Source organism: Myodes glareolus, chromosome X, assembly GCF_982192425.1.
Source record: "Myodes glareolus chromosome X, mMyoGla1.1, whole genome shotgun sequence".
NCBI classification, from domain to species: domain Eukaryota; kingdom Metazoa; phylum Chordata; class Mammalia; order Rodentia; family Cricetidae; genus Myodes; species Myodes glareolus.
The window spans coordinates 116893659-116919268 of NC_142053.1; the positions used below are offsets into that span (position 1 = coordinate 116893659).

At 48.2% G+C, this 25610-nt stretch overlaps 1 protein-coding gene across 6 annotated transcripts in view; it reads right to left on the reverse strand.

Annotated features, from left to right (window-relative positions):
• Positions 1-2451: 2451 nt before the first annotated feature.
• Positions 2452-25610, reverse strand: part of Phka2 (phosphorylase kinase regulatory subunit alpha 2) — an 89077-nt gene continuing 65918 nt past the window's right edge. For 3 of the 6 annotated variants that reach the window (XM_048440687.3, XM_048440690.3, XM_048440688.3), the window contains exons 21-34: positions 23735-23823; positions 22254-22387; positions 21436-21592; positions 20624-20703; positions 20346-20424; positions 20116-20245; positions 19447-19548; positions 16064-16182; positions 15154-15183; positions 13567-13620; positions 11075-11245; positions 9086-9139; positions 8177-8377; positions 2452-7608 (exon numbers count right to left, since the gene is read on the reverse strand). In XM_048440687.3, coding sequence (XP_048296644.2) covers positions 7438-7608; positions 8177-8377; positions 9086-9139; positions 11075-11245; positions 13567-13620; positions 15154-15183; positions 16064-16182; positions 19447-19548; positions 20116-20245; positions 20346-20424; positions 20624-20703; positions 21436-21592; positions 22254-22387; positions 23735-23823 — 1571 coding nt within the window. In that variant the 3' untranslated portion in view covers positions 2452-7437. Of the gene's footprint in view, positions 7609-8176; positions 8378-9085; positions 9140-11074; positions 11246-11268; positions 11428-13566; positions 13621-15153; positions 15184-16063; positions 16183-19446; positions 19549-20115; positions 20246-20345; positions 20425-20623; positions 20704-21435; positions 21593-22253; positions 22388-23734; positions 23824-25610 lie in introns of those variants that run through there. The other 3 variants (XM_087903044.1, XM_087903045.1, XM_087903046.1) reach the window with 3 other exon arrangements.

Sequence of the window (25610 nt, forward strand, 5' to 3'; positions counted from 1 at the left end):
ATGCCAGGCTGGATTTAAGGTGTAGAGTGGGTGTGTATGTGTACCACGTATGAAACCAGCTCCGCCTCCCTCTCTCTTCCAGTACCCCAAGGAATACCAGGCAAACACCTCACAAGAACGGGCCACTTATTCCAGGGCCTCCTGAGAGCCAGTTCTCTTGTCCTAGACTATTTCTGCCCATCTCCACTTACTCTACCACTCAAGGTCCACGCTAACCTTCTGGAACTTTCCCTATGGCCACCTCCCCTCAGGTAGGGCCTCCCTTCTTTCAGTGAGTGACTCCCATTTCTTTCTTGCTTTCTCTTGTATTTCTGAATATGCCTTTTTTGGGGTGGGGGGTTACATCAAATTTCAAATGCAGCCCAGCCATATAGTTAAAGTGCATGGGAGCAGCCTTTGAGCAACCTACACAATGCAAAGACCTCAGTTTAAAGACTGCAACTCATGTATCCTGGCTTGAAGGGCACACAGATGCCTGGGGACATCAGAGGTCTGAAGTAGACCAGGTGTGAGACAGGAAAACATCTTGAAAGGGCAGGTAGGAACAGAAGTTTCTGGGGGCCCAGGGTTGGTTTCCAGCCACTGTCTCTTTTGCTGCCCTGACCACATAGCAAGTGCAGCCTCACCTGAGGGGCCTAGACTATGCATTCGGTCTGAACGCATGCATGTGCGGACATGTATGGCTATGTGTGCTTGGGAAGGTTATACGGAGCACTGGGGTCTTTAGGCCTGAGTAGGAAAGATGGTTGAAGCATGTAGGAAGGACTCTACCCTTTCTCTGCTTTCATCAACTCACTGCCATGTCCAGCCGCCAGAATCTCACCTACCACAGTTGCCAAGGCAAAGCCACTGCTCCTAGAAAGTGTGGGCATCGCACGCACAGTGCAAGTTCAACCACTCTGGGTACTTGCCCCTCCCTTACCTTCTCATAGATATACTCCCTCCCAGTGCAGTGTAAAGCAGACCCCTCCTCCCCTCTGACTCTAGCTACCCTCCTTGTTCTGATTCTCTTTAAAGCAAGTCTCCCAGGGAAGCATTTATGTCATGCCTCTGCTCGAACGGCCCAGTGACTTGAGACAAAAAGCAAAGTGGATGCTCCCATACCTCTGGCTTCCTTGAACATTTTGGCTGTTCTTCTGCCTTAGGAACTTTGCACTGGCTGCTCATTCTAACACTCTTCCCCATCTGTTGCCCGGCTCAGGCCCTCACTTCTTTTAGCTCTGATCAAGTTTTGCCTGAGCAGAGATCCTCTCCAATCCTGCCACACCACAGGCCCCACCCTTTCACCTCTCTGCTTTATTCTTGTCTGTGGCTCATTTCATCTCACCCAAACACATCTAATTACTCTTTCCTTCGTTGCTTGGGGTGAGGAGAGGCAGGAGTTGGGGTTGGCTCTCACCCCCTTGGTTAAACTACGGGAGACAGAGATGGCTTGGCCTCACACAGCTCTATCTGTAGAGCACTGTGCTTTCACAAGCAGCTGTGGCTCCAGGATCCCCATCTTGCCGCAGGTGCTTTAGTAGTCCTCTTGCAGGGGGTTGCACCCATCACACAGGGAGGGTTTGGAGGAAGTAGCATGCCTGGTACCATGCAAACTCTTCCTAGCAGTGCCAGTGGTTTCCTTACCATCTTGCATTACTGAGCAAATATGGCTGCCCTGGTACATGCCCAGGAGCGGGATGCCTGGCACTTAGTGACAGAGGATGTACGTCGTGCTCCACCCCCCGGAAACCTATGCATCCCCTTGGTCTAGAGCTAGCAGCTACCAGACTGCCTTGCAGCACGCTCCTGTTTCTTCTACTGTTCAGGCACACACCTTGCAGTTCTAGCATTGTTTACACCGACAAGCCTGCACTGACAGTGCCCAGGCAAACTGACTCCCTCTGATCCCTTCATTTGACCTCCCTCATACTGGTGACGTTTGTGTACTTACTGGACACGGGGCCTCTGGTCCCCAGCCCGTCTATCTTGGCACCAGCATACATGTGTGTTGGCAGGACCAAGCTAGTGGCCAGCTGGTGCCGCCCTTCCCCCCAGTGTGCAATCAGCAGAGCAGGTTTTCTATGAGTTCCAGGCCCTGGGCAGGAAAAAGAGGAGCTGAGGCCACAAGAGCCCAATCCTTCTGGGTCACAGCGCCCACTCAGTGCAGCTACTTCAATCCCTGCACAGAGGACGCCTCCTCTGATACAGTGCCTGTTCCAAACCTCTCAGCCAGTCTGCACTGGAGCTCAGCAGATTGTGCTTAATAATGAGGAAAGAAATGCAGGGGAGCTCGTGCCTGCCTCTCCAGACAAGGCGAGGGAGCTGGGGGAGGAGGAAGCCTCCTCTAGGTAGCTGTGCCTCCCTCTAGCCAAGGGGAGGGCCTCCCATGCTCATAAGAAGGCAGGAGCGGGTCCTGGTGACAGCTGGGGGAAATTATTCACACTGTCAGGAGAGAGGCTTATACCAGGATTCTGTTCCAATTCTTTATTTTTAAATCCCCCAGCTGGCTAGTGGCTTAGAAGGAAAGATGTGACAATCATTTGCATCTTGTTCCAGATGGGCTGTCACTCAGGGTCCAGAGAACCTAATGGGATTGGGCTTGTGGTCACGAAGAATGTGTGGCCCATCAGCAACTCCCCCAAGCTTTGTTGGATGGATACATGACAGCCTGCTGGAAGCTAAGGACTATGTGGTGGTGGTGGTGGGGAGGTTGTCCCTGGATACCAGTGGTGATCTAACAACTGTGACTCTGCAGTTGTACTTCCAAAGAGACCATCCAATTGTCTAGCTTCCAGCCAGGGGTGGCATTCCCATGTGTTCTTTTCATTCTTGTCACACAACTTCCATGGCCAGTTGTTTGGCTCAGACACCTGGGGGTTAGTGGGGGATCTAGGGGTTCTTTTCTGGACAAAGCACAAAAGCTAGACGCCTGGCTGGAATGACATCTGTTTAGGATGGCAGACCTCAGTCCTATTCATTATCCCTACATTGTGAGGTTGAGTCTGCCTCAACTGTAGAAGGCAGACGCCCAGCTAATGGCCTCTTCCACCAGCTGACACTGCATTCCTGCCCAAGGCCTTGTACTGGCAGGCTTGTGACTGTTTGCTGTCCAGGCTAATGGCAGGTGGCAATCCCTACATTCAGTTTCCAGAAGGGCAGAAGTGGCACAACTGGTCTTGGTGGCAGTATCCTGCAGCAGGGGCATCTGTTAGCCTGTGAGCAATCGGGAGATTTGATCCTGGTGATATGTGACTTAGCCAGTCTTCTTTATGGAACATCGTTTGTATTTACCCAGCTAGAGCTTGATTGTTGTTTGCAAATAAGAACCGAGACATTTTGGCCAAAAGTGATGCTATAGCCACGAGAGCTGAGTCAATTGTTAGTATTTCTCCTTCGTAAGTCCATCCTGCAGCTAGGGTGAGCCTTCAAAATAGAGATGTGGGCGGTGCTGGGGCTCAGCAGGTCAAAGTGATTGCTATGCAAGAAGAACCTGAGTTTAGACCCCCAAACTTATGAAAAGGTCAGGTGCAGCCACACACATGCTTCTAGCTCCAACATCATGTGTGCACCTGGATGCAGGCACACATGAGTGGGGCGTGTGGGTGAGCAGAAACCGGAGGCTCACTAGCTTCCAGCTTATCTCCAGATCCAGTGAGACCCTGCTTCAAGGGATGGATGTAGAGAGCAATAGGGGACACACAATGTCTTCCTCTAGCCTCTAAATGTGCACAAGTGCACACATCTACACACATCTCTCTCTCTCTTACACACACTCACGCACACACATACACACACAAAGGAGCTATGGAAGCAATTATCCCTTGCGCCCAATGAAGATGCAGCATGGCCAACCCCAAGTCCTGTCCTTTGCAAAGCTTGGCACCTAAGCTGCACTAACTGGAGGTGGAAGGCTTCAGCAGCCACCAGATTTAGAACTGAGATGTGAATGTCAACAGATCAGCATGAAGAACTCTCAGATCAGCAGCTTGCTCAGTATCCCTTCCTCTGAGGGCTTCAGAAATGAGCGGGCTGCTCGTTATCCGCCGCTGTGCATGCCCAAGTTTCTATGCGCTTAGTTAGCGATGCCTGGCCATGGAAGGCATGCTATGCTGTACATGCCTTCAGACTCATTTGCTCATTTTTCAGAATAGTTTTGTACTGCAGAAAGGCAAGGGGAAAGTCACACAAGTTCAGAGTTCACTGGTTCTATTGATTCCAGTCCCTCTAAGAAGGCATTATAGTCCCTTAAAAAGGCACACACATATACTCTCTTAGAAAGATAGCTTTCTGATGAAAATTCTCCCTATCATCAATCAGGCACACAGCATAAGATTTGAAGCTAGTCTTACTAACTGATCTCATTCCTCTGAGAATTCTCTCAGTAACTCAAGGTTATGACTTTTCCTAAGTGGCTTTCTGATGGAGACAGACAAGGGGGACTGGGCTCTGAGGTCAAAGTGCTGCTTTTTCCTTCACAAGCAGAACTATCAACGGCCATGTCTGGGAGAACAGAAGGCATTCCGGGAACATGATGTTCTTCTATCCTGCAAAGTACAGAGCTGCACATGGCAGATGGCAGGGACTTCAAAAGCTGGAGTCACCTTGATAAAGAGAATGGCACACTGGGAGAGATGGGAGATAGCTGTCCCCTTTGGCAACAAGCAAGCAGAAAAGTCAAAGGTGATTTGTTGGACTTGTGCACGAGTCAATAGAAGGGAGAGATGACTCCAGTGTATTTATAGAAAGAGAGGCCAAACCTCCTGTCATCTTGTCCAGAAATAAATGGCATCAATCAACTGGCAAAGTGTTTCTCTTGCCTCTTGATTGGTGGGCTCTCCTTTCTGTTCTACAAGAAGCATTCACTTTCTTCCTATCTGGGAAGCCAAGGTCTGACAACCACACTTTCCTATGCCCGAGAAGAAGGGCAGACTAACCTGGAAGAATTTCACCAGGAGCCACTGGACACAGCTTAGCTTTCCTTCTCTCTCTCTCTCTCTCTCTCTCTCTCTCTCTCTCTCTCTCACACACACACACACACACACACACACACACACACACACACACACGGCTTGGTGTTGTCCCAGGGTCTGGCCACCTATCAGGAGGTCTCTTACTCTCTTTTGCAGATGGGTAAACTTAGGCAAACAAAGATCAACTCTCTCACCCAAGATCAAATACTGGTGTCGGTGCCAGGAGAGTGAGCTTACCTTTGGCAAAACTGGGGCAAGCAGACCATAGGGCAGCCTACTGCCTTTCAACTGGGTATGCTAACTAGTAAATTAACGCCTGCATTCACTAATAGGTCTTCTGAGACCACATTCTCCCCTGCAAAGGTTAAAAACTGGCTTTTCAGCTTTGGGAGGGAAAACAGGAAAGAGACTCCCTGCCATGCCCCAGGGAGTTGGGGAATAGTCAGCCAAGTCCACAGGGGCTACAAGGCCTTTTCCCTACCTCTAGGCAAGGATGGTGTCAGGGTGGGACTGTCATCATCCTCTAAAACATCTGTCCCTCTTGGGCATGGCCTCGGCTGTTCACTAAAGGGATCGTCTCGGAAGCCGACTCTCTTCCTTTGAAGCTGGCAGCTTGCTGCCTGTGGAAACGCAGTCCTATTTCAGGACTTCATTTGAAAGAGATTTCAGAGTGGCTGGGACGCTGCAGTGAATTGCTTATTGCTGCTCATCTCCTTGGCCAGAGTCTCATCTTGAGCCCAGCCCAGCAGCTGCCACGTCTCACGTCACAACCACATCCCTGGCAGGCTAAGAGTGTTCGGAATTAGCACTGGGCCCAGTCTGAAGGGCTCCACTTCTAGAACTTCTCCCATTAGCACTGGGCACTTTCAGACCTCGTTTCATTCTCACTGCATGTTTGACATTATCTATCAGGGAACCCACCAGTCAATTATACGACTCTGACCCTGCTTTACAAGAAGTCTGGAGAGAGGGCTGAGGAGGCAAGAGTGCTTGCTGCTCTTCCAGAGGGCCTGAGTTTGCTTCCCAGCACCTATGTCAGGGGGCTTCACAACTGCCAATAGCTCTGGCTCTTGGGGAGCTGATGTTCTCTTCTGGTCTCTGCAGGGACTCCCACACAGGTGGCATGCACTCACACAAACATATACACACAAACAGATAAATGTTCTTTCAGAAATGCCTAGAAGTGGTAAGGAACAGCATGGTACTCTGCCACCTTCTCTTTTGAGAATAAAGTGAAGTCAGTCCTGAATCTCCACTCTGGGAGACACTGTGCACCTCCGAGCACCATCTTCCCTTCTTCTCCACATAAACTTCCAGAAGCTGATCCAACGGCCTTGTTTCCATTTCTGAGGTGAAGAGTCGCTGCGAATTGGAACCTATCACAACCAGATGGGAATGTGGCACTTGGCCACAACACCAGTGACTTGGTCCTTCAGGTCTGATTATTCACAGAAACGACTTTCAGTTGTTTATCTCTGTCCCAATGTAGGGAAGACAAGGCTTAAAAGGAAACTCCATTCACCAGGACAATGGTGAAAGATTCACCAGAGCTTGTCAGGACTCAGCCTTTTTCTCTGCCATAGAGCCCCGACTATACCCATCTGAGAGTGCTTCTGTGAGCAATGGTTGGGGGCTCTCAGGCTACTTTTAAGAGAGCATTGTTTCGACAGGAACATACCACTACTTTCCATGGCAAATGCTGACTCGTGCTCTGAGCAGGCACGGTGGTGCTCTCAGAGGTGCAGGGACACAGGCCTTTCTTTCCCCGGGACCCCTGCCTGCTTAACAGTCTGCCCATCACCTTCCTCTTTGCTGTTGATGTTTTTGTTCTGGATCCTGGAAGATAAGGGATTTTCATGGACAGCAGGACAAGATCCTCTGAGGGCTACAGCCAGCATTAACTAGGGCCAATTTAGTTCATCTGGGCAATGAACACGAACGCGAACAGAGTGAGGGCTTAGGAAAAAATTACAAGCAGACACAATTATTCTGTTTGGTAAACAGCTTGGGTCTCAGCACTCTGTTGAGAGGTGCCCTGTCAAGGTCTGCCTGTCTAGCTACTGCTGCTGGTAGGATCTTTCCACTTTCAAGATGTGTCACTAGCTCATCGAACCTATTTCTGTAACTCTTGGTGAGAGCCAATTTCAGCTGGCTTCTCAGTTCACTCTGCACTCAGAAGAGACCCATTTCCAGTTCCTTTCCGGCGTCCACGTGACCAGATGCGGTGACAAGTGTTCCAGGAAATGAACCCAGCAAAGGATCCCAGGGTGCTCCTCAGGGGGGTGGGGGATTCATTGTCTTCATCAGTGGCTTAAACACACACTGCTTGCACCTTGAGTGCTGTCATCTGCTCCCTGGGAAGCTTTCTGAAGGGGTATGCTTTAGGGACAGAACAGGGAATCTCGGGTGGAAGGCAGAAGAAAAGTCCCAATGAGGCTATGGGACAAATGACATTCAGAGGGTGCTCATGTTTATGGGTAAGGCCCTATTGCATCTGGCAGCCTGAGCTGGGCAGCAGTTCCTGCAAATGAGAGGCCACTGCTTTCGTTAGGTAGGTCATTGTACCATAAGCCCCACTAGGAGCACTGTCATAAAAGGAGTGGCAAATTCCCGTGGCTTGGTCTTTTTCCAGGATGTCTATGGCTCCAAATGACACCTGCAGTCAGAAAAAGCAGGGGAAAAAAATGAATGGAATCTACCTTTCTCCTCCGTAAAGCACTCTGCACGTCAGAGGCGCTCTGCTGGACTACAGACGGGTGGGGCTGGGGGCTGGAGGGTAGACCTCATGGTGCCACGAGGCAGGCGAGATGGTGGCGGAATGCATGGCAATGTCTGCCTCTGCTGCGGATGCTGTGTTCTCAGAGTCCTCCTTCGGCTGCTCAGCACTAATTCTTCAAGAGGACAGCTTCTTTGCCTGACTCAATTTTGTATACAGGGTAAGTAGTTTACCAAGAGTCAGGTATGTAGCAAGTGGTAGTGTCTGGAATAAAACCTACACTAACGCACACCAGATTCCCCAAAGGTTGTTTGATTTCCCAAGTGGCCGGTTTTCCATTTCCTAACCAAATGGTTGACATTTGTTCACCATCTGGGATGACATTTTCCTGGTTTGAGTATATGTCTTCCAATTGGACGCAGTCTCCAGCATCAACAGGGATAAATGGCAACCAAACTGACTCCGCTGCTTTGGCAGTGGGGTGAGTGGGTGGCCTAGTCATACCCACCTGGTCCTGCAGAAACAGCTGATTGGCCAGCTGTACAATCTGGTCCACATGGATGATGCCTCCGATACTGTCCATCTCTGTATCTGAGAGCAGTGTCAGTACCATGATGGCTTCTACCAGCAGCTGCCGGTACTCGGGCTGGGACACGCGGTTGAGCACTGACTCCACATGGACAGCAAACTTGATCTCATACGGGGTCATCTACCAAAGGGACCAGTACATTTCCAGGGTGAGATCCGGGGTAGACAGAGCCCTATAATCAAGGCTGCCCTTAGCACTGCTGGGGCTCAGCTCAACAGCTGCCTGGCTTCTGGACACTGTCTTGACTCTCTAACAGATGCTCTCTGGAGCAGAGGCTGACTGCTTTTCCCCAAGAGCCAGTCGGCATTGTTCTAGCTCCTTTTGTCAACCTACGAGACTGTGACTTCTAGGGAACAGGGACCATTTCTTATTTCTCTTAAAAAAGAAGAGAACTTCCCTGTGGCATAAAGTCTGGCACCTTGGGCAGGGTAAAAAACAAAATAAGACATCTCTTAAAAAATGCTTGGACATGCAAGGTGTGGGGCCTCCTGCCTGGAAGGCTAAAGATAGCCCAGAATGCATGGAAGGCAAATACAGCACAGGCAAGACAGCATGTGGGTGGCGTGGCCCCTGCATGTGTCTAATGTGTGTGGGATAATGTCTGCGTGGAGTTTTAAGGGCCCAGATAGTCTGTGAATGGTATTTCTGAGGGCAGTGAGAGAGAAAGGGTGGCAGGAAAGAACCTTTGCCCAGTTTGAGGGTGAGGTGGTTGATGTGATCAGACCTACAGATGGCCTGGCTACACAGAGCAAACTTGGGAGGCCCAGGAAGAAATCAGTCAGGAGGCAAAGCCATGGAGGGGCTGGTATTTGAATTTTGTTACTCTACCTCTTGAGTTGTTGAGGATGGGAGGACATAACCATCGATGGACAGACCATGGCACTAGAAGCAGAACAGACATTTTAGTCAGATTCCAGAAAACTACAAGTGTGTGCTTGCTCACAACTCATGCGTTCATACACACACACACACACACACACTTTCCTTGCCCTGGAAATCTGCACGAGGGCTGGAACATGCCAGACTGTCATGGTTATTTTTAGAGCGTTGTTCTCACTGCCCACAGGCTGTGTTTTCGATGGAACAATTCTAGGGAGACCAGCAGGCATCTTTCAGATCAGTGCAGGAACAATGTCCTAGGGAGCTGCTGCGTCCTCCTCCCAAGAGACTCTGCATTGCACTTGGCAACTAGGCCCGGGTGCCTGCCAGGCCCCCTTTGGTGCCATAATGAAGGGAGATTTTCATGGCTCCCATTGGTGAAGTTATGCTCCTGCGCCTTTGCAGCCATCTATTTTCGAGATTTCTATAATAAGCACCAATCACAAAAGGCTGGAGCACATGCACACACACGCACACCCATGTATATAAATACCAATGGGGCGCAATACAAAATGCTGCTTTTTCATAATAAAAGCATCTTGGTATTGGGCCAATGAAAGTCTAGCCAGAAGTGTATGGTGCCCCAAGAAGACTTAGGAGATTTTCAAAGAATTGCTAAGTCTTGTCTAACTGGCCATCTTTTATCCTCCAGTTGGCAACAGCTGCCTTGTCCTCACACCAGCCCCGAGGGCTCCCCACAAAATCTTGAAGGGTCGACCTGGGGCCTCTGCAGGCCCAGAGGGCATACCTGCTCTGCCCTCCCTCCCCCCAGTGTGTCTTAAGCAAGGCCTCGGCCGACCAGGCATAGCCACTGAAGCTCTGTGGCTGGCCCTGGGCACCTGCTGCAGAAAGACACAGTGAGCTGTGACTTCACAAAGGAGCTGGCATGTGTTCTCATTTGGGATTATAGCAGTTCTCTCCTCTTCTACTGTGAAACGAGTGAAAATGGAATGGTTGGGGGTGGAATTTGTCTTGCTTTGCAAAGCCATGGGGGAGGCAGGGCAAGCTCTGGTGGGGCCTGGGGAGTATGAATGTGTGAGAAGACAGACTGTGGGGTGTAGGGAATAAAGCAGCCCCGTCTTCCCATGCTACCCTGACTTCAGCAGCAGGCGTTTAAAACAGCCCTCCCCCCATATTCAGGTGCATGTGGGTGCAGTAGTCTGTGGATGTCACTTCCTGTCAGTTTCAAACTTCAAACTCAGATGAAATCTTACCAGTCTCTAGGAAGATGGGAAGGAAGCACAGCCCTATCTCACTACCACGGCTAAGGAGTGGGGGCTCTGGGAGCTCTATCATCTAGCCGTGGAAACAGGGGTAGCCCAGGGCAGGAGGGAGAGTGTGCCTTCAGGGCATATGGCTCTTGGGGTGAGGCTAGAATCTTTTCTCTGTACCCCCAAGACCTAGCAGGCAGCAGGGGTTCCATTACATTGTTGAATGATATGGGTGCCATGTGTGTCAGTCTCAAGCCAGATCTAGAGTTAATGCTGCAGGGCCTCTATGGCATCATTTTTTGGTCAAAGTCTTCCTTGTCCTTTTTGTCTTTGGTCTATCTTTAGTTTTCTATGATCCTAAACTACGTCAAAGTTGGTTGCACACAACCAGGGCTGTTATTTTGTCGTGTCTTGCAGGACCATTTGACAATGCCTGACGCTACTTTTGGTGCCATGTCTGGGCCAGGAGATGCTACTGGCAATCAGTAGGCAGACACTGCTTCCTATGTGACAGTGCACAAGATAGTACCATAGTAGAGTTACCTAGTGCTAGATGCCATAGTGCCAAGGCAGAGAGCCCTTGCTCCAGGCTGAGTAATTCCAGGTTGGGGCCGCGTGTTGTAGAGCCCTCTGCTTCTCGCTACCTGGCATGGTCATTGTGCTTCCCGAAGGCAGACAGAGTCTGGCTCATTTCCCCTGAGTCTATTTTCCTCAGTCCCCACCTCACCTTCTGAAGAATCTTCCACACTCTCTGGTAGAATCCCACGGGGACCCTGTTGATGGCCCCATCCAGCCTTCTCCTGCGCAGCCACTGGCCCTGCTGCTCACCCCAGCCCATGTGGTGTCCCCCGGAGTCTGTAGACGATGTGCCCGTTGGGGATGACGGGGTGCTGGACCTCTGCAAGACAGACACCATTTGGCCTTCAGAAGCAGGTGCCCACCTTGGAGGCCAGCTCAGAAAGCGAGTCTCCCTCCACATGTCACCCAGTCAGGGGCACAGGGCTCTTGGATTGCACTCTGTTGGCTACTTGATGTTGGCTTTAGGTGTTCATGCTCTGCTCCAGTAGTTCTTCCCGAGCCCTAAGAAGGAGTATAACGTCAGGAGACCCTGGACTCACATGACAGAGGCCAAACAGATCTAGGTGTGGGCTCTGCCATGTGGCTGGCACCGCCAAGCTTAAGAGCCGCTGTGATTGCACCTGGCCTGAGGCTGCCTGTGCCCTGTGCTTGCGCCACCAGTTGATCTGCGTCATTGTGGACATAATCTCCCCGAGGGAGCTATCTGCTGCCACTCACTCGGTGAAGACACAAAGACCCCTGAGACTCCTTGTTGCTTGTGATGAGTGCTCAGAGGGCATCTGTCACCCAGAGGGCCACTCCCTCAGAGGTCACTGGCCAGGCGTGCAGAGCCTGTTTGAAGGGAAGCACATGCTTGGGAGAGGTGCTCTCAGAGAAGATGAGCTGGGTGGGCAGGAGAGACAACCCCGGCTGGGGCAAATGCCCAAGGGCCTGATTTACTTCAGCAGTGCCACAAGGAAGTGACCATCACCTCCCCATATGACGAATACAACAGAGAATGCTGGGCGGATACAGGGAGAAAGGATCAGGAAGGGAAGGCAGAAAGTCAACTAGGAAGCCTTGCTTAGCGGCGGGGAGGATCCTTGGTTTTTGGGTCTCTACCTCTGCCTTCCAATCCTTATTTCTGTTGTCCTGCTCTTGGTCCTGAGTTTTCTTCTAAGATTAGGCTTTGGTGGCCTTCAGCTTGGACCTGCTGACCAGGTCATTTCCTTGTGGGAGGCTAGAGTTCTCGAGACTCCACAAGGGACGTGCTGGAGGGTTGCTGACCCCTGGGGGCAGGATGGAGGAGGGCCTTCCAACAGGCAGAGATCAGGTGTGGGAGTCACGCTGATGTGCCCTGAAGAGATTCCTCAGGTTGGGACAAGGCTAACACATATCGCTTCATACATTTTTGTTTGGACTGTTTGGCACTTTTGTTTCTCAGTGTGCAACATCAAATTTGAAGGTTTAAAAATAAAATCCAAATATTAAGCACGCTAGCAGGGCAGGAGGTGGGATCCTTCTTTCAGAACTCACTCTGACTTCAACAGATCTTATTTTGAAAAGGCAGTTAGTTAGGCTGGGTTATTCTGCTGGGCTCATTACTGCCATTTAAATAAGGCAACAATTAGCTACAAATAAAAGTAATTACAGCCACACTCATCAGTGACTCAGCTGATTTTCTCCTTCTGGCTTTGGGAGGCAGATTCAGACTCGTCTCTGCAATTAGAATATTTCCTGGGCCTCCACTTGAGCTAGGGCCACATGCTCAGCTGGGGCTGGAGAGCAGAAAATGATAGATAGCCTCGGGGCAGCAGCTCAACACTCAAAAAAGGCAGGAGGGCTGGGATGTGGGTCAGTGGTGGAGCGCCTGCCTAGCATGCTCAGATCCTTGAGTTCCACCCTCAGCACTGCAAAACAAACAAGGAACGGGCATAGAACCACGGTTTTGATGACTCTAGAAATCCCTGGGAGTTGGTAAGGTAAGATGCCCCACCCCAATGTATTGGGGAGTTTTACAAGCCAAGAACTGAGAGAGTGAGATGGCAAATAAACTTCAGTTCAAGAATATTTAAACTTTTCTAGAATTTTCTCCAACTTACAGTTGAACGTACCTTCAGTGTCAACTGAAAACCCTTAACCCAGTGGCTCTCAACCTTCCTAATGCTGTGACCCTTCATGTTGAGGTGACCCAAAACTATACAATTATTTTCGTTGCTACTTCATAACTGCAATTTTGCCACTGTTATGAATCATAATGTAAATATTTGATATTCAGGTATGAAAACTGATATGCAACCCCTGTAAAAGGATTGTCTGACCCCTTCCCAAATAGTTTGCGACACAGAGGTTGAGAACTACTGCCCTAGCCCTTACTCAAACCTTCAGAAGTCAGGGATGAGGGCTGTGGTGAAGTTTGGTGCTGGAATGTTTGCTTAGCATGTGGGAGGTCCTCAGTTCCATGTCCAAAACTTCACGTGAATTTACACACATGTGAGTGCGAACGCGTACCCCCCCCCACACACACAGACGTGCACACACATAGACACCCTAAACATAAGTGTGGACAAGGTGGGAGCATGGGTAAGGCCACAAGAGAACTTGGACAGTACAGACATGGAGGAGGACACAGGGAGGGGTGCGATGCCAACACAGATTTACCGCAGACTTGAAGGAATGCAAACTGTTGGACACAGCCTGGCCCACAGGAAAGAACTACAAAAGAAAAAGAACAGACTCAGTCACGTGCAGTGACACCAAGAGACACAAGCAGTAGTTGTTACGAAACAGAGCAGCGCGAAAAGCAGAGACTGAAGACAGAGACACAGCCCAGCGAGGTTCTCATTAAGCAGCAGTGACAGATGCAGACCCACTGCTCCCTTGCAGCCCAGCTTGGCTTTAAATAGCAAGTGTTAGCAGGTTCTTTTCCTTTGTGGAGCAGGCCTAATCAAACTAGGACACACGTCCCAAAGTCACAGCCAAGCTAATGTTTTATGTTGCACTGTCAACAACCATAGAGGTCAAAATATTCCCAGCTTTCACTAACACCTGTCTTCCGACGGGTATCCCAGAGATTACTGTTAAATGGACATGGAGAGCAGGCTGATGACCTTCGACCATAAACATCTCCTCATCTAAGAATCTACATAGCACCCTGAATTTGGATACTGGTCTGTGGTATGCTTGCAAAAATGAGTAGACACAACACCATGACACCTGTTAAATTTTCACCAGAGAACACTCGTCTTGATATGAGTAGTCAGATACAAAGCTGGTACTGGCTGACTGAATAGAAACACAGCAAAGAAGGAAGGTAATCATTTCACCCCGTCACAGGCAAGGGCAGCACTACAGGGAAGAAGCCACCCACATTCACCCATGATCAGGCTTTGGAGCTGTGGGTAGCCAGAGGGACGGTGCCACCGAGTGGCTGACAAAGGAAGATGTTTGGAGAATCATTTCCTTAGAAGGCTCTGGAGGGTCTATGCTTGGAGAAAACATGCAGCCTGCACTATGTGCCATCATACATGTACTTTCTCTGGTCATAGAAACATGGCAAATCATTAGAAATAAGAATCCAAAGCCAGATGCGGCAGTGTGCAGCTGCAGTCCCACCTACTCAAGAAGCTGAGGCATGAGGATCCCTTTAGTCCAGGGGTTTGGGCACAGCCAGGGCTGCATGGAGGTTCCCATCTCAAAAATAAATCTATAAATTAAAAAATGTCAATTTTTTTCTGAAGAGAAGGAGTACACCGCAGGGTGATGTACACAGCGTCCTAACATTTTTTCCTTCCGGGGTTAAATCTCCCCAGGTAGGAAAAGGGCAGGAGTCTTATTCTTTCTATTGATGAGATTACAGACCACATTCCCCTCTCTCAGCTCCCTCTTTCTGAACAGAAATGCTGGTGGAGGCAGAGTCTGGACCATCTCTTTCACAAAGAACCTTTACAAAGGCTGAGTCTGATAAATGGAATTCTTTTGATCAGTACCATGCACTAACAAAATGAGCCACCCTAAATGATGGCTCTAACTGGCCACCCTAAATGGATTTTTTAAAGGCCCAGGGCAAGGTCATCTCTCCTGCCTTCTCATCCTGCTCTCTGTCTCCGGGGCTGGCTGCCTGAGCTGTGCCTTTCCACCACGCGCTCGCTCACATCCACACTGTATCTGCAGCTTCCCTTTCCATGTTCAAGCCCGAAAGAGCATGTAGCGAACCCAGAGAAGGACAGACAGAACAAGACACGTCACCTGCTCGTCAGCACTAGCTCGCCTAGTCATCTGCAAGTAAAAACATCAGGAAGTGAAAGCCTGCTTCCAGTTAACAAGGCTGCACCTCTCCCTCTGATAAGCCAAGGCATGCTGGTTGCACTTCAGGGGCTGGCCTTTATTGCCTCACAGACCTAAGCCAGTGTGACTAGTGTATGACCAGATTGTTCTCAGGGTGGGTGGTGGTCATCTCCTAGCTCAGTATCAGGCACATCAGGACTGAAATGGTATTGAACTTCAGACCTGTGAGGGTCAGTTCCAAAGATCTCTACTGTGAGTTAGAAAACAGACAACTGTGGATGTGGTAGATATAGGTATCATGATTATCCTAGTCTATTTCCATATCCTCCTGGCTATTTCACATGAAGAACACATTTGAGAAAGAAATGGTTGTGTCTTTTGACATTATTCCACTTTTCTTAAAAAAATTATTTTTATCTTATGATATGAGTATTTGTCTACTTGTGTATCACTTATGTGCCTGCTGTCTGCAGAGGCCAGAGGAGGGCATCAGAGCCCCCTAGAAACAGAGTCAGAGACAGCTAAAAGCCGTCATGTTGATGCTGGGAACTGAACCCAGTCCTCTCAAAGATCAGCCAGTGTTTTTAACTTTTGCCCCATTTCTCCATCCTCATGACTGCACAGAAACTAGGATGGACAAGGGGTTATTCTAGGATGTACATGTAATGTCACATGAAGGATAGAAATTGGTGGGCATGAGCGCATGTGAACGGCTACAGGGTACCTTCCTGGGATACAGGTCTGGGTTCCGATTCCACGACTACTATAGGGAGCAGGTCAAAGCTTCATGCCCTTATCTTTCTGAGGTGAGCCCTGGCAGAAGAACCATGTATACCCCTCCCTTATGGCTGCCATGCTAAGGCCTTCTTACCTGTTTCATCTCACTCCTTAGTCTGGTGATACCACTCCTCTCAGTCTTGGTGACGCCAGTGTGACCCACCTCATGGATGGAGATGGCAGGGCTGGATGTGGAGGAGTGAATTGGGTGCACTGGACAGGAAACACACAAATGAGGTTATTAGGGAATCTAGCGCACCTGCTTTGAGAGAGGCACCATGGACAACATGCTTCTGAGGTCCGCACCTCTCCCCTACTTGACTGTAAACTTGATGGGAGGAAGACCTTACCTGTCCCAACCAGACCTGGGCTTACAGTGCTGAAGGTAGGTAGCACAGGCTTACCATGAGGCCTGAAGGGTGGTGTGAAAGTGTGGTGTCTTAATTAGGGTTTCTGCTGCTGTGAAGAGACACCATGACCATGGCAACTCTTATAAAAGAACATATTTAATTGGGATGGCAGCTTACAGCTCAGAGGGTCAGTCCATCATCATTGTGGGAAACATGGCGGCGAGCAGGCAGTCATGGTGCTGGCTACATGTTGATCAGAAGGTAACAGGAAGTGGCTTAAGCACTCAGTGAAGCTTAAGCAAGAGACCTCAAAGCCAGCCCTAACAGTGACCCACTTCCTTCAACAAGGCCACACCTCTAAATCGTGCCGCTCCCTATGAGCTTATGGGGGCCAATTACACTCAGACTCCCACATGTGGGTAGTGTTGAGCAGCAGGCACAGAACAGGGTGGCAGAAAACTGTTGGCTGACTGAAATGGTTTGGAAAACTATTTTTTTACTTACCCAAAACACATTTTCTTCGTGGAAAACTGAGACCACCCAAGGAAGCCAGAAGTAACATCTGCTGACATTTCACTCATTATCCTGCCAATTTCCCCTCTGGATACATGCTTTTACCTTATACCATGTCACATATATGTACAAAGAAAAACTTTATATTATATACATGACATATCCACACATAATATGCAAACAAGCTGCGTTGTTTCAGCAATTAATATTCTGTGAGTGTTTTTCCACAGCTTTACACATTCTCTCGCATGTCTAATGGCTGCATGACATCTGATCTCAGCGTGAGGCGCACACCTGATTCTATCCATGATTTTCTAGAGAGTCCATCTTGACTAACGTGTAGGATCCATACTGACCTTGTCAAGCTCTCTTATGCCAACTGTCCCTGGCAAAATGACAAAACTGTTGCATAGCCAATTGAAGGGCTTAGGACTTAGGTTCCTGTGGCTGTTGGCCAACTGCTGTGGTACCCTCATCAGGTCTTTTCTCGGCTTGGGTGCAGGTACATATGCAGTAGCATCCAGGACAGATAGAAATCAGGGCACGGAGAAGATCTCAAGCCAGGCCTTTGGGAGGAAGCAGGGACTGAGCTGGCTAGAGAGCTCAGGGGTGCGGTGGAAAGTTGCCAAAGTCAGGCGCATGGTGCTGCAATAGAACAGGGGCAAGGCCGCTCTTCCCACGGCACCAGGCCATACCTCTTTCCACCATATGCCATCAGCCTCAGCACTTAGTACCTGTCCCCAGCTCTGCTGATTGTGTGTGTGTGTGTGTGTGTGTGTGTGTGTGGTCTCTAAGACAATGGTCATAAGGGATTATTCTGAAAGGCAAATGTGATCCTATTATTGTTCCCTTGGAATCCTCCTGGGTCTAAAGCTATCTTCAGGATAAAGCCTAAACAGTCTTTGTGGTGCCACAGGAAGACCTCCTGATAGGGCCCCCCTGTGGGCATCTACACACAATACTCTCCCAGTCTACTGCTCCTTTTGTAGGCCCACCACAAAGGTCATTTTCTATGGAACCTTGCTGAAGCCAGGAAGATGGAGGGCAGCTGGAATGAAAAAGCCACCAAGGAGACCCAAGGACGGGTCAAGCGGGAGGAGTGGCACCAAAGCAATGGAAAACAGAAGCCAAACGGGGTGTGGGAAGCTCCACTATATTTGAGGGAAAGTGTTTCTTGGAAACAGTAATTTTAGGATTAAGTCAGAATTTTAGCTTTCTAGCTTATAAAAACTGGACAGTTATGTGTTAGTTTGAATGTAATTGGTCCCCATAAGCTCATAGGGAGTGGCACTATTAGGAGGCATGGTCTTGTTGGAATAAGTGTGGCCTTGTTGGAGTAAGTTTGTCACTGTGGGGGCAGGCTTTGAGATTTCATATGCTTATGTTTCGCTCAGTATCTGAGTCCACTTCCAGTTGCCTTCTGATCAAGATGTAGTCAGCACCATTTCGGTCTGCCTGCATGCCACCATGCTCCCCACCATGATGATAATGGACTGAACCTCTGAACTGTATACTGCCACCTCAATTAAATGTTTTCTTTTATAAGAGTTGCCATAGTCATGGTGTCTCTTCACAGCAATAGAAACTCTAACTAAGACAAGTTACAAGACAATGAAGAAATGCTATGTTTGAAAAAGATAACATGTCTTCTGTCCTTACTTACGATGAGACACACTATGACATTCAAATGACATTCCTCAGTTATTGATTTTGCAAGCATCCATATAGCTTTACATTTAATTACCTGTCAAATCAGGTACACTATTATGAGGAACCGAACACATTAACTATTTATCTTTTCCATTTACATTTCAAGGATTGTGTACTTGAAATAACTGTAAATTACTTTTGGGTACGGATCACAAGCACTCCTCCCCAGAAAGCAGAAAACCACGAATAGACAGCTGATTGCCCCATGCGGCTTTGTCTGAAGCTGGCACACACTCAGGAAAAATACAAAGTACCCAGTGTCCTTCTTATTAAATAAAAGGAATGATAGCCCACAGTGTGTTTCTTTGGCTTGATGAAATAAATTCACCAATGTGTCTGCAAATCATTTAGCTTTTTTATGAGGAGGAGAAATGATAATTGCTTCAATTATAATTAGGGAACATTTGGGAACAAGAAGCACACCAGGACTTGGGTGATTAGATTTCTTAGCACTGTGAGCAGACTTCCAAGATGGCTAAAAACTAAATGAGTAACGCTGGGCTGCAGTGAGCGAACCGGCCGCCACAGGTCATCGAGCATTGCCTTCTACTCTCTGGCTACAAACGCTTTGATGCAAACCAAAAGCCAGGCCACAGAGGTATCTTGTAAGGGCAGACCTGTGATCCTGACACTTAGGGTTAGCTCCCCTTCATGACACTTAGGGATGCAGGAGATGCAGGGTACAAAGGTGTGCAGTTCACGCAGCTCACATACCACTATAACCTACAAAGGAATGCAACCCTCTGAGGGTGCTCCCTGTCCCTACAGGCAGGAACCTTGTGCCCACGCCCCAGTCCATCCCACTGAAAGAGGAAGCACACAATCCCTTCCTTATAGGGGAACCGTTGACGCTGGTGCTGATCTGCACGTGGGTCCCCATGAAGGCCTCACGGCACTGACTCACCGCTTCTCTCCACACCGAACTCCTTCCCACTCAGAATATGATGCAGGAGGTTCTTCATGTCGAAGGGGCTGAGGTTCATCAAACTCTCTGAAGCTTCCTCTCCTACAAGCAAACATCTTATAAGGGGCCCAGACATGGGCTGGTAGTGGGTAGTTCGGGTGGGAGAGGGTGATATAGAAGGCACTGGTGGGTCTCCTTGCTCACGACTCTTTTACTGGTGCTGCAAGCCTGAAAAACATTAATCCTTGGGAAATACAAACACCTCTGTTTAGGTCAGCACAGATGCATTTAACTCCTAGACATAGAATTTTTCCCATCGCACTGAACCCTGCTGTTGGGATGTGGTTTACAAATGATGTTTATATTTATTTCTCTCAGTGAAGGTGCTAGGAAGTAGAGGGTGACATCTTATAGTGAGGCCATCACTGGAGCTTAACTGTCAGGTACAGCAAAGGTTCTCAGGAAAACATGGCAGCTGCTTTGCCAATCCCAGTGAGGAACGTTGTTGTGCTGTGGCCTGACAGGAAACACCTCTCACAAAGGAACCTGGGACAGCCTAAGATCACTCAGAGTGGAAGCCTGTTCAGAAGTGCTTGAGTGGGGCTCTCTGCACAGAAAGGCCTTGAGGTAGGGCTGAGATGGAAGGGTTAGCAAGCCATGACAATTTACCTGAGCAGTTCAAGCTCCGGGCCAACTCTGTGGCCATCACCTGGATGATCAATCCAATCCGGAGTCTGAGCATCTCTGCAAAGAGGCTAGGCTGGGCCCGGACATACATGGCCAGGTAAACCACGATCTCCTGGTGCAGATGGGAAGAGGGCTTCAGGGAACCTGAGAGGCCTACTGGCACCCTGAGTTAGGCTGTGGTCCAGCAGGCCCTTCCTGTATCAGCATCTGACCTGTGTGAGGACAGCAATGCTGATGTCCTGTCCACTGGCCTCGTAGATGAGTTTTGTGAGCTCCTCTGGGGGAAGAGGCCTAGGAAAGAGCAGCAGGTCACACAAAATGGGTGCCTCAGAGCAGGACCACCTTGCTCTCAGTTTAAGTTCCCTGCTTTCTATACTACAAGCACCCAAGTGACAGACTATCTTCCAAAAGTTGCTGCCACCCCTCCCCAACTGCCATGCTGTCTCTGTGTTCCTCTACAGACTGGGGAGCTCTTCCAGTGGGGACTCACGTGGAGATGGTCTTCTCCCGGGGCTCAGGGGGCAGGCCGACTGTGAGCTGCTTCTGGTGGGACAGCAGATCTGCACAGGCCTGCACATTTTTTGTGGGGCAGGGAGAGGTGTACAAAGGAATATAAATTTAGCAAAACTAACTGAGACGGTTAAGTGTCATCAGCACCAGAAATATGCCTTTATGAACTTCATTATCCATATTGCCCTTCAGAGAAATTCAAACCTAAAACCCAGTCTTAGCAACCCACATAGGCTAGATTCCTGTAATCTTTGTGTCTCCCAGGTGTGGCCCCAGGCCTGGTCCATCCACTATAGCAGACTCCCCGGACTCCCTGCTATTTGGACAAGGCAGGGATGAGGCTTCAGAGAGCAAAGATTAGAGTTCCTAGCCACACTGTGTTCCGAAGCTTACAAGCGCCTCGGTATTCACATGTAACAATGACTAGCATCTTAAGAACACTTGCTTACAGTCACAGGAAGTGGTTTTGGATTCTGTAGGGCCTCAGGGATATAAATACTAATGGTTACAGTACTGTGACATGTAGAAATAAGGACTTTGTTTCATGTGATTGCTTTCTGTGGTTAAGAAAGAAACAAACTAATCAACTTGAAAATTCCTTCTTTTCTCCTCTCCTCTCCTTCCGGAGCAGTGAAGTCAGGAGAGGGCCTGTCCAGTGCTGGGTTAGGTTCCCTGAGTTCCTTTAGTGACAAGAGGCACTTGCCTTGAGCTTCTGCAACTAGAAGACCAGAAGAAGGAAACATGGGGCTAGAGAGAACAAATGGACAACCCGGCATGCATGCGGAATCTGACCTCAGCCAGGACCTCCACTTTCTTCTTGAGCAGGCCTGAAATGTAGCGGACCAAACTCCATTCTTGGTTTAGGCCAGCTTTTCCATAGAGCTCGCTGAGAAGACTGTGAACAGTGACTCCACGTTGTCCAGACAGATTGGTATCCCAGCTGGGACCCCTGAAAGGAGGCAGAAAAAATACAAAGATAAAGGTCAGACTGTCAAGGCTGGGTGAAACATGGATTGCCATGAATTTTGTCAAATATTTGGACATTTTAAGTAACTCCGAGGCTCACCAAGAGGGTTCAGGCTAAGCAAACATTTCTATGCCATGTCTTCTGAAACAAAAGCCTAGTGTTCACACATCACTATGGTATCCTGGTCTCACCCAGACTTCTGGAAGGCCAGCATCAAGAGACAGAGAGAGGGACAGAAGTCTCGTGTGTGGTGATCCTAGGTAATTTGGGTGAATGTGATCATGGCCTGGCATTGCTGGAATGCCAACAGATCAGGAAAATGAACTATGGAAAACTAAGTTCAACATGGTGAAGTCCATAAACTTACTGCTATGCCTTGGATGCTTGTGTCCCCCTCCAATCTCCATATGGTATTGGGATGTAGAGCCTTTGGAAAGTAACGAGACCATGAAGAAAGATCCCTCACAATCCATCAGATTATGAGAGTTCCCAGAGAGCTTGCTGTGCCTCCCTTCTACCATGTGAGGAAGGATGGAAAGACACCATCCATGAGGAAGTAGGCTGTCACTAGACACTGTACGCTTCTGTTCTTTATGATGGCAGCTGATAGGGTATAGTAGCCCAAAGGGATTAAGGCACTTACTTTATCACATAAAGAATGTACAGAATGTCTGCTTGGTCCTGGAGGTTTGAGCAGTCTTTCAGCTGCCCAACTAGCTTCTCACAGTCCATTTCACCACGGTCATCTCTGGGCCACTGGTAGTCATATTCAGGAGTCTGGCCACATAAAAGCCAAAAAGGAGGGAAAGGAGTTAAGAATGGGAGCTTTTAGATGACCATAAAGTGAAGCACCAACTTTGCTTTTGAATGCTAGCACTATGCTAGGCTTCATTTTTTTTTCCAGGAAATCTTTTGTATTATGTTATTTGCAGGCCTTTATTATCTTCAGTAGTGGTCTAGGTCAGTCAACGCTTGAAAGGGACTAGACTGAACAGATTAAAACACATCAGTTTTATTTATGCAAAACTCAAAAACAGACAAAAATACCTTCTAGTGTTACAGATCTTAAGAGCCGTGCTTCTCTCCACTATATACTGGGAATGGAACCCACGACCTTGCGAGAGAAACAGTCTACCACTGAGTCACACCCCCAGGCCCCAGCAGTTATCTTAGGACTATAGGATGGGGGTAACTAGGAGGAGGCACAGAAAGCAGCCGAAAGCATATTGACTCAGTGGCAGTTCACTGCACTCTACTGGTGAGTGCGCTTTCTGTATCTATGTTATACTTTAAAAGAACATCGTTTTCTTGAATAAGCTCTCATCATGTAGCCCAGGCTTCCCTAGATCCTGCTATGTTACTCAAGCTGACTGAAAATGTGCAGTGTTCTGCCTTTGCCTCCATGGCGCTGGAATTACAGTCAATGCTAGCATGCCAAGCTTTCAATGACATACCTTTTAGAATGTAAAATAACATAAAGTGCTTGTTTAAAACTACCTAAAAAATTGAAGTGAGATTAAAATATTCTCCAACAGGCATTGGATATTTTGATTCATATGGGATAAAATCAGGAAATCTGTGTGAATAAAACAGTAAAAGAAGGCTCAATACCCCGAGACATCATGATTTTTAAGAACCTCATTACATTAAGAGTATGAAGGTGTAGGGGTACACGTTTATAACGGTACTTAGCAGGCCAATGCAGGAGGACTGTGAATTCAAGAGCAGCCTGGGCCAAAAACTGAGACCTTATTTTCAAAAACCAGACCAAAAGGTGTGAGTAATGAAGTAATAAAGTCCCATGCTCTGTTCTGAGCTCTGGCTGGCTCAGATGAGATAAGGAAGGCAATTAAGTGTACTTCTTCTATTACTTCCTGTGTTCTGAAGAGCAGGCAGAGAGGCAGTAAGAGAACTTTTCCTCCAGGCAAAACACAAAGGTATGTACCAAACTGCATTCCAGACAACTATGTGCCTAGACTCACAGCTTCATGTAGACTGTCTCCATTGTGAAACTCTGGGTATAAAGAAATAAGCTCTTTAAGTGTCACCATTTGAGATAGTTATTGGGACTAACCCACTATTATCAAGTATTACATTAAAACAAAACAAATCAAAACACTTTACCTTCTTTAGGAGTGGCTGAGGAGAGTCAACAAGATTCAGTGACTTACGGTGCCCACTTAGAACTTTAGTTGGCAAAACCATTGGAAAAACTGGAAAAGAAAACAACGAAGAAAGCGCTCGTGAGGAAGGATAATGACAAAGCCCTTCTTTTGGTAGATATGGGGCATTTTAGGCCTGCAAACAGATTTAAAAGAGGTGATGCTTGACTTCACTCTTCCCTCTCTCTCCCTCTTTTGAAGGCTTGTCTCACCACATCTGGCTTCCTATTCATTTATTATATGTGTGCTCTATCCACATGTACAATTTTATGCTAGAGTGGGCAGCAAATCCCACCATCAATGGTTGTGAGTTACCATGTGGTTGTTAGGAACTGAACTCGGGACCTCTGGAAGAACAGCCAGTGCTCTAAACTGTTGAGTCATCTCTCTAGCCCCCCACTTCTCTCTTTTACTTTCTAGATGGGGAAACTGAGACCTAGAGAAGGTAGAACATGTGCCCAAGGTCACAGGGTTTCATTATCGAAGTGTCTGGGGGCTTCCTGCTCAGTTTCATTCTAGCATTGCTGGCTGCTCTGGATTTCATTTTTTATCACCTCTGGATGTTTTTTATTATCTGTAGTCCTTCAGTAAGATGTCTCTGTCTTTCAGGCTATATTCTAACTCAGAAAACTAACAAGTAGCTCATGTGTATTTTCTGTGTGTGCACATACATGGGGAAGCCAGGGCTTTGTGTTAGGTGTCTTCCTCTGTTTCTTTCCACATTATCTTTGGAGATAGGGTCTCTTCACTGAACCTGTAGTTCATTCATTCAGCCCCAGGGATTTGCTTCCCAACCTCCACTCCCCACTGCCACAGCTGCAGTGCTGGAGTTATACATGAGCATTGCTATGCCTGGATTTTACATGGGTGCTGGATATATGAACTCAGATCTGCATGCTTGCTCAGCAAGCCTTTTACCTACTGAGCCATCTTTCTAGCTCCCTCACTAATGCATATTCAGAAGGGATTCCTAAAGCAAGCTAAATGGTTCACATCTGTAATCCCAGCACTCTGTAGAGGACGACAAATTCAATGTCAGCTAAGTTCATGGCCAGCCTGTACCACACAACAAGATACTGTCACCAAAAAAACCCAAAATGACCACTGAACAAAAGCACCTAAGACCCCCCCCCCGCCAAAAAGAGGAAAAATCCTCAAGAATCTGTTAAAAACAGGAAAGACGATAATGGCATTTTCAGAAATAGCAAAGACAAAGGTTGAAAGACAAGTGATTTAGAAAACATGGGGCCTGCATATATTTTAGGGTGATGGCAATTTGGTGTTTGTGTGGGACTCCTAATAGTGGGAGCGGGGGTTGTCTCTGACTCTTTTCCCTGCTCTTGGGATCCCTTCCCCTTCTGCTAGGTTGCCTCATTCAGCCTTAATGTGAGGGTATGTGTAGAGTCTTTACTGCAACTTATTATGCGTGTTCAGCTGATAACCCTGAGAGGCCTGCCCTTTTCTGAAGGGAAATGGAGTGGATCTGGGGGAGGGGAGGTGGGAGGGGCTTGGAAGAGTGGAAGGAGGGGAAACTGTGGTTGGGACATAATATATGAGAGAAGAAGAAATAAAGATTATTAAGAAGGGAAAAGGAAAACACACGTCAATAAACGTCAAGAATATAATAGGGAAATCAATGAACCAATAAGATCTGCCTCAAGGGAATCTTCTGAAATCTCAGGTTTGCTGTCCTGGGTACTTCTGGGACAGGTATGGAGCTCAAGGGAATAAAAATAAAAAAAACTGAAGAGGGAGAGACAATGTGTGAGGTGCAGTGAGAACCCTAGATGTTCTGCTTTTCTGTACACAGCACGGTGTCTGCCCCTTTCGGGAGGACA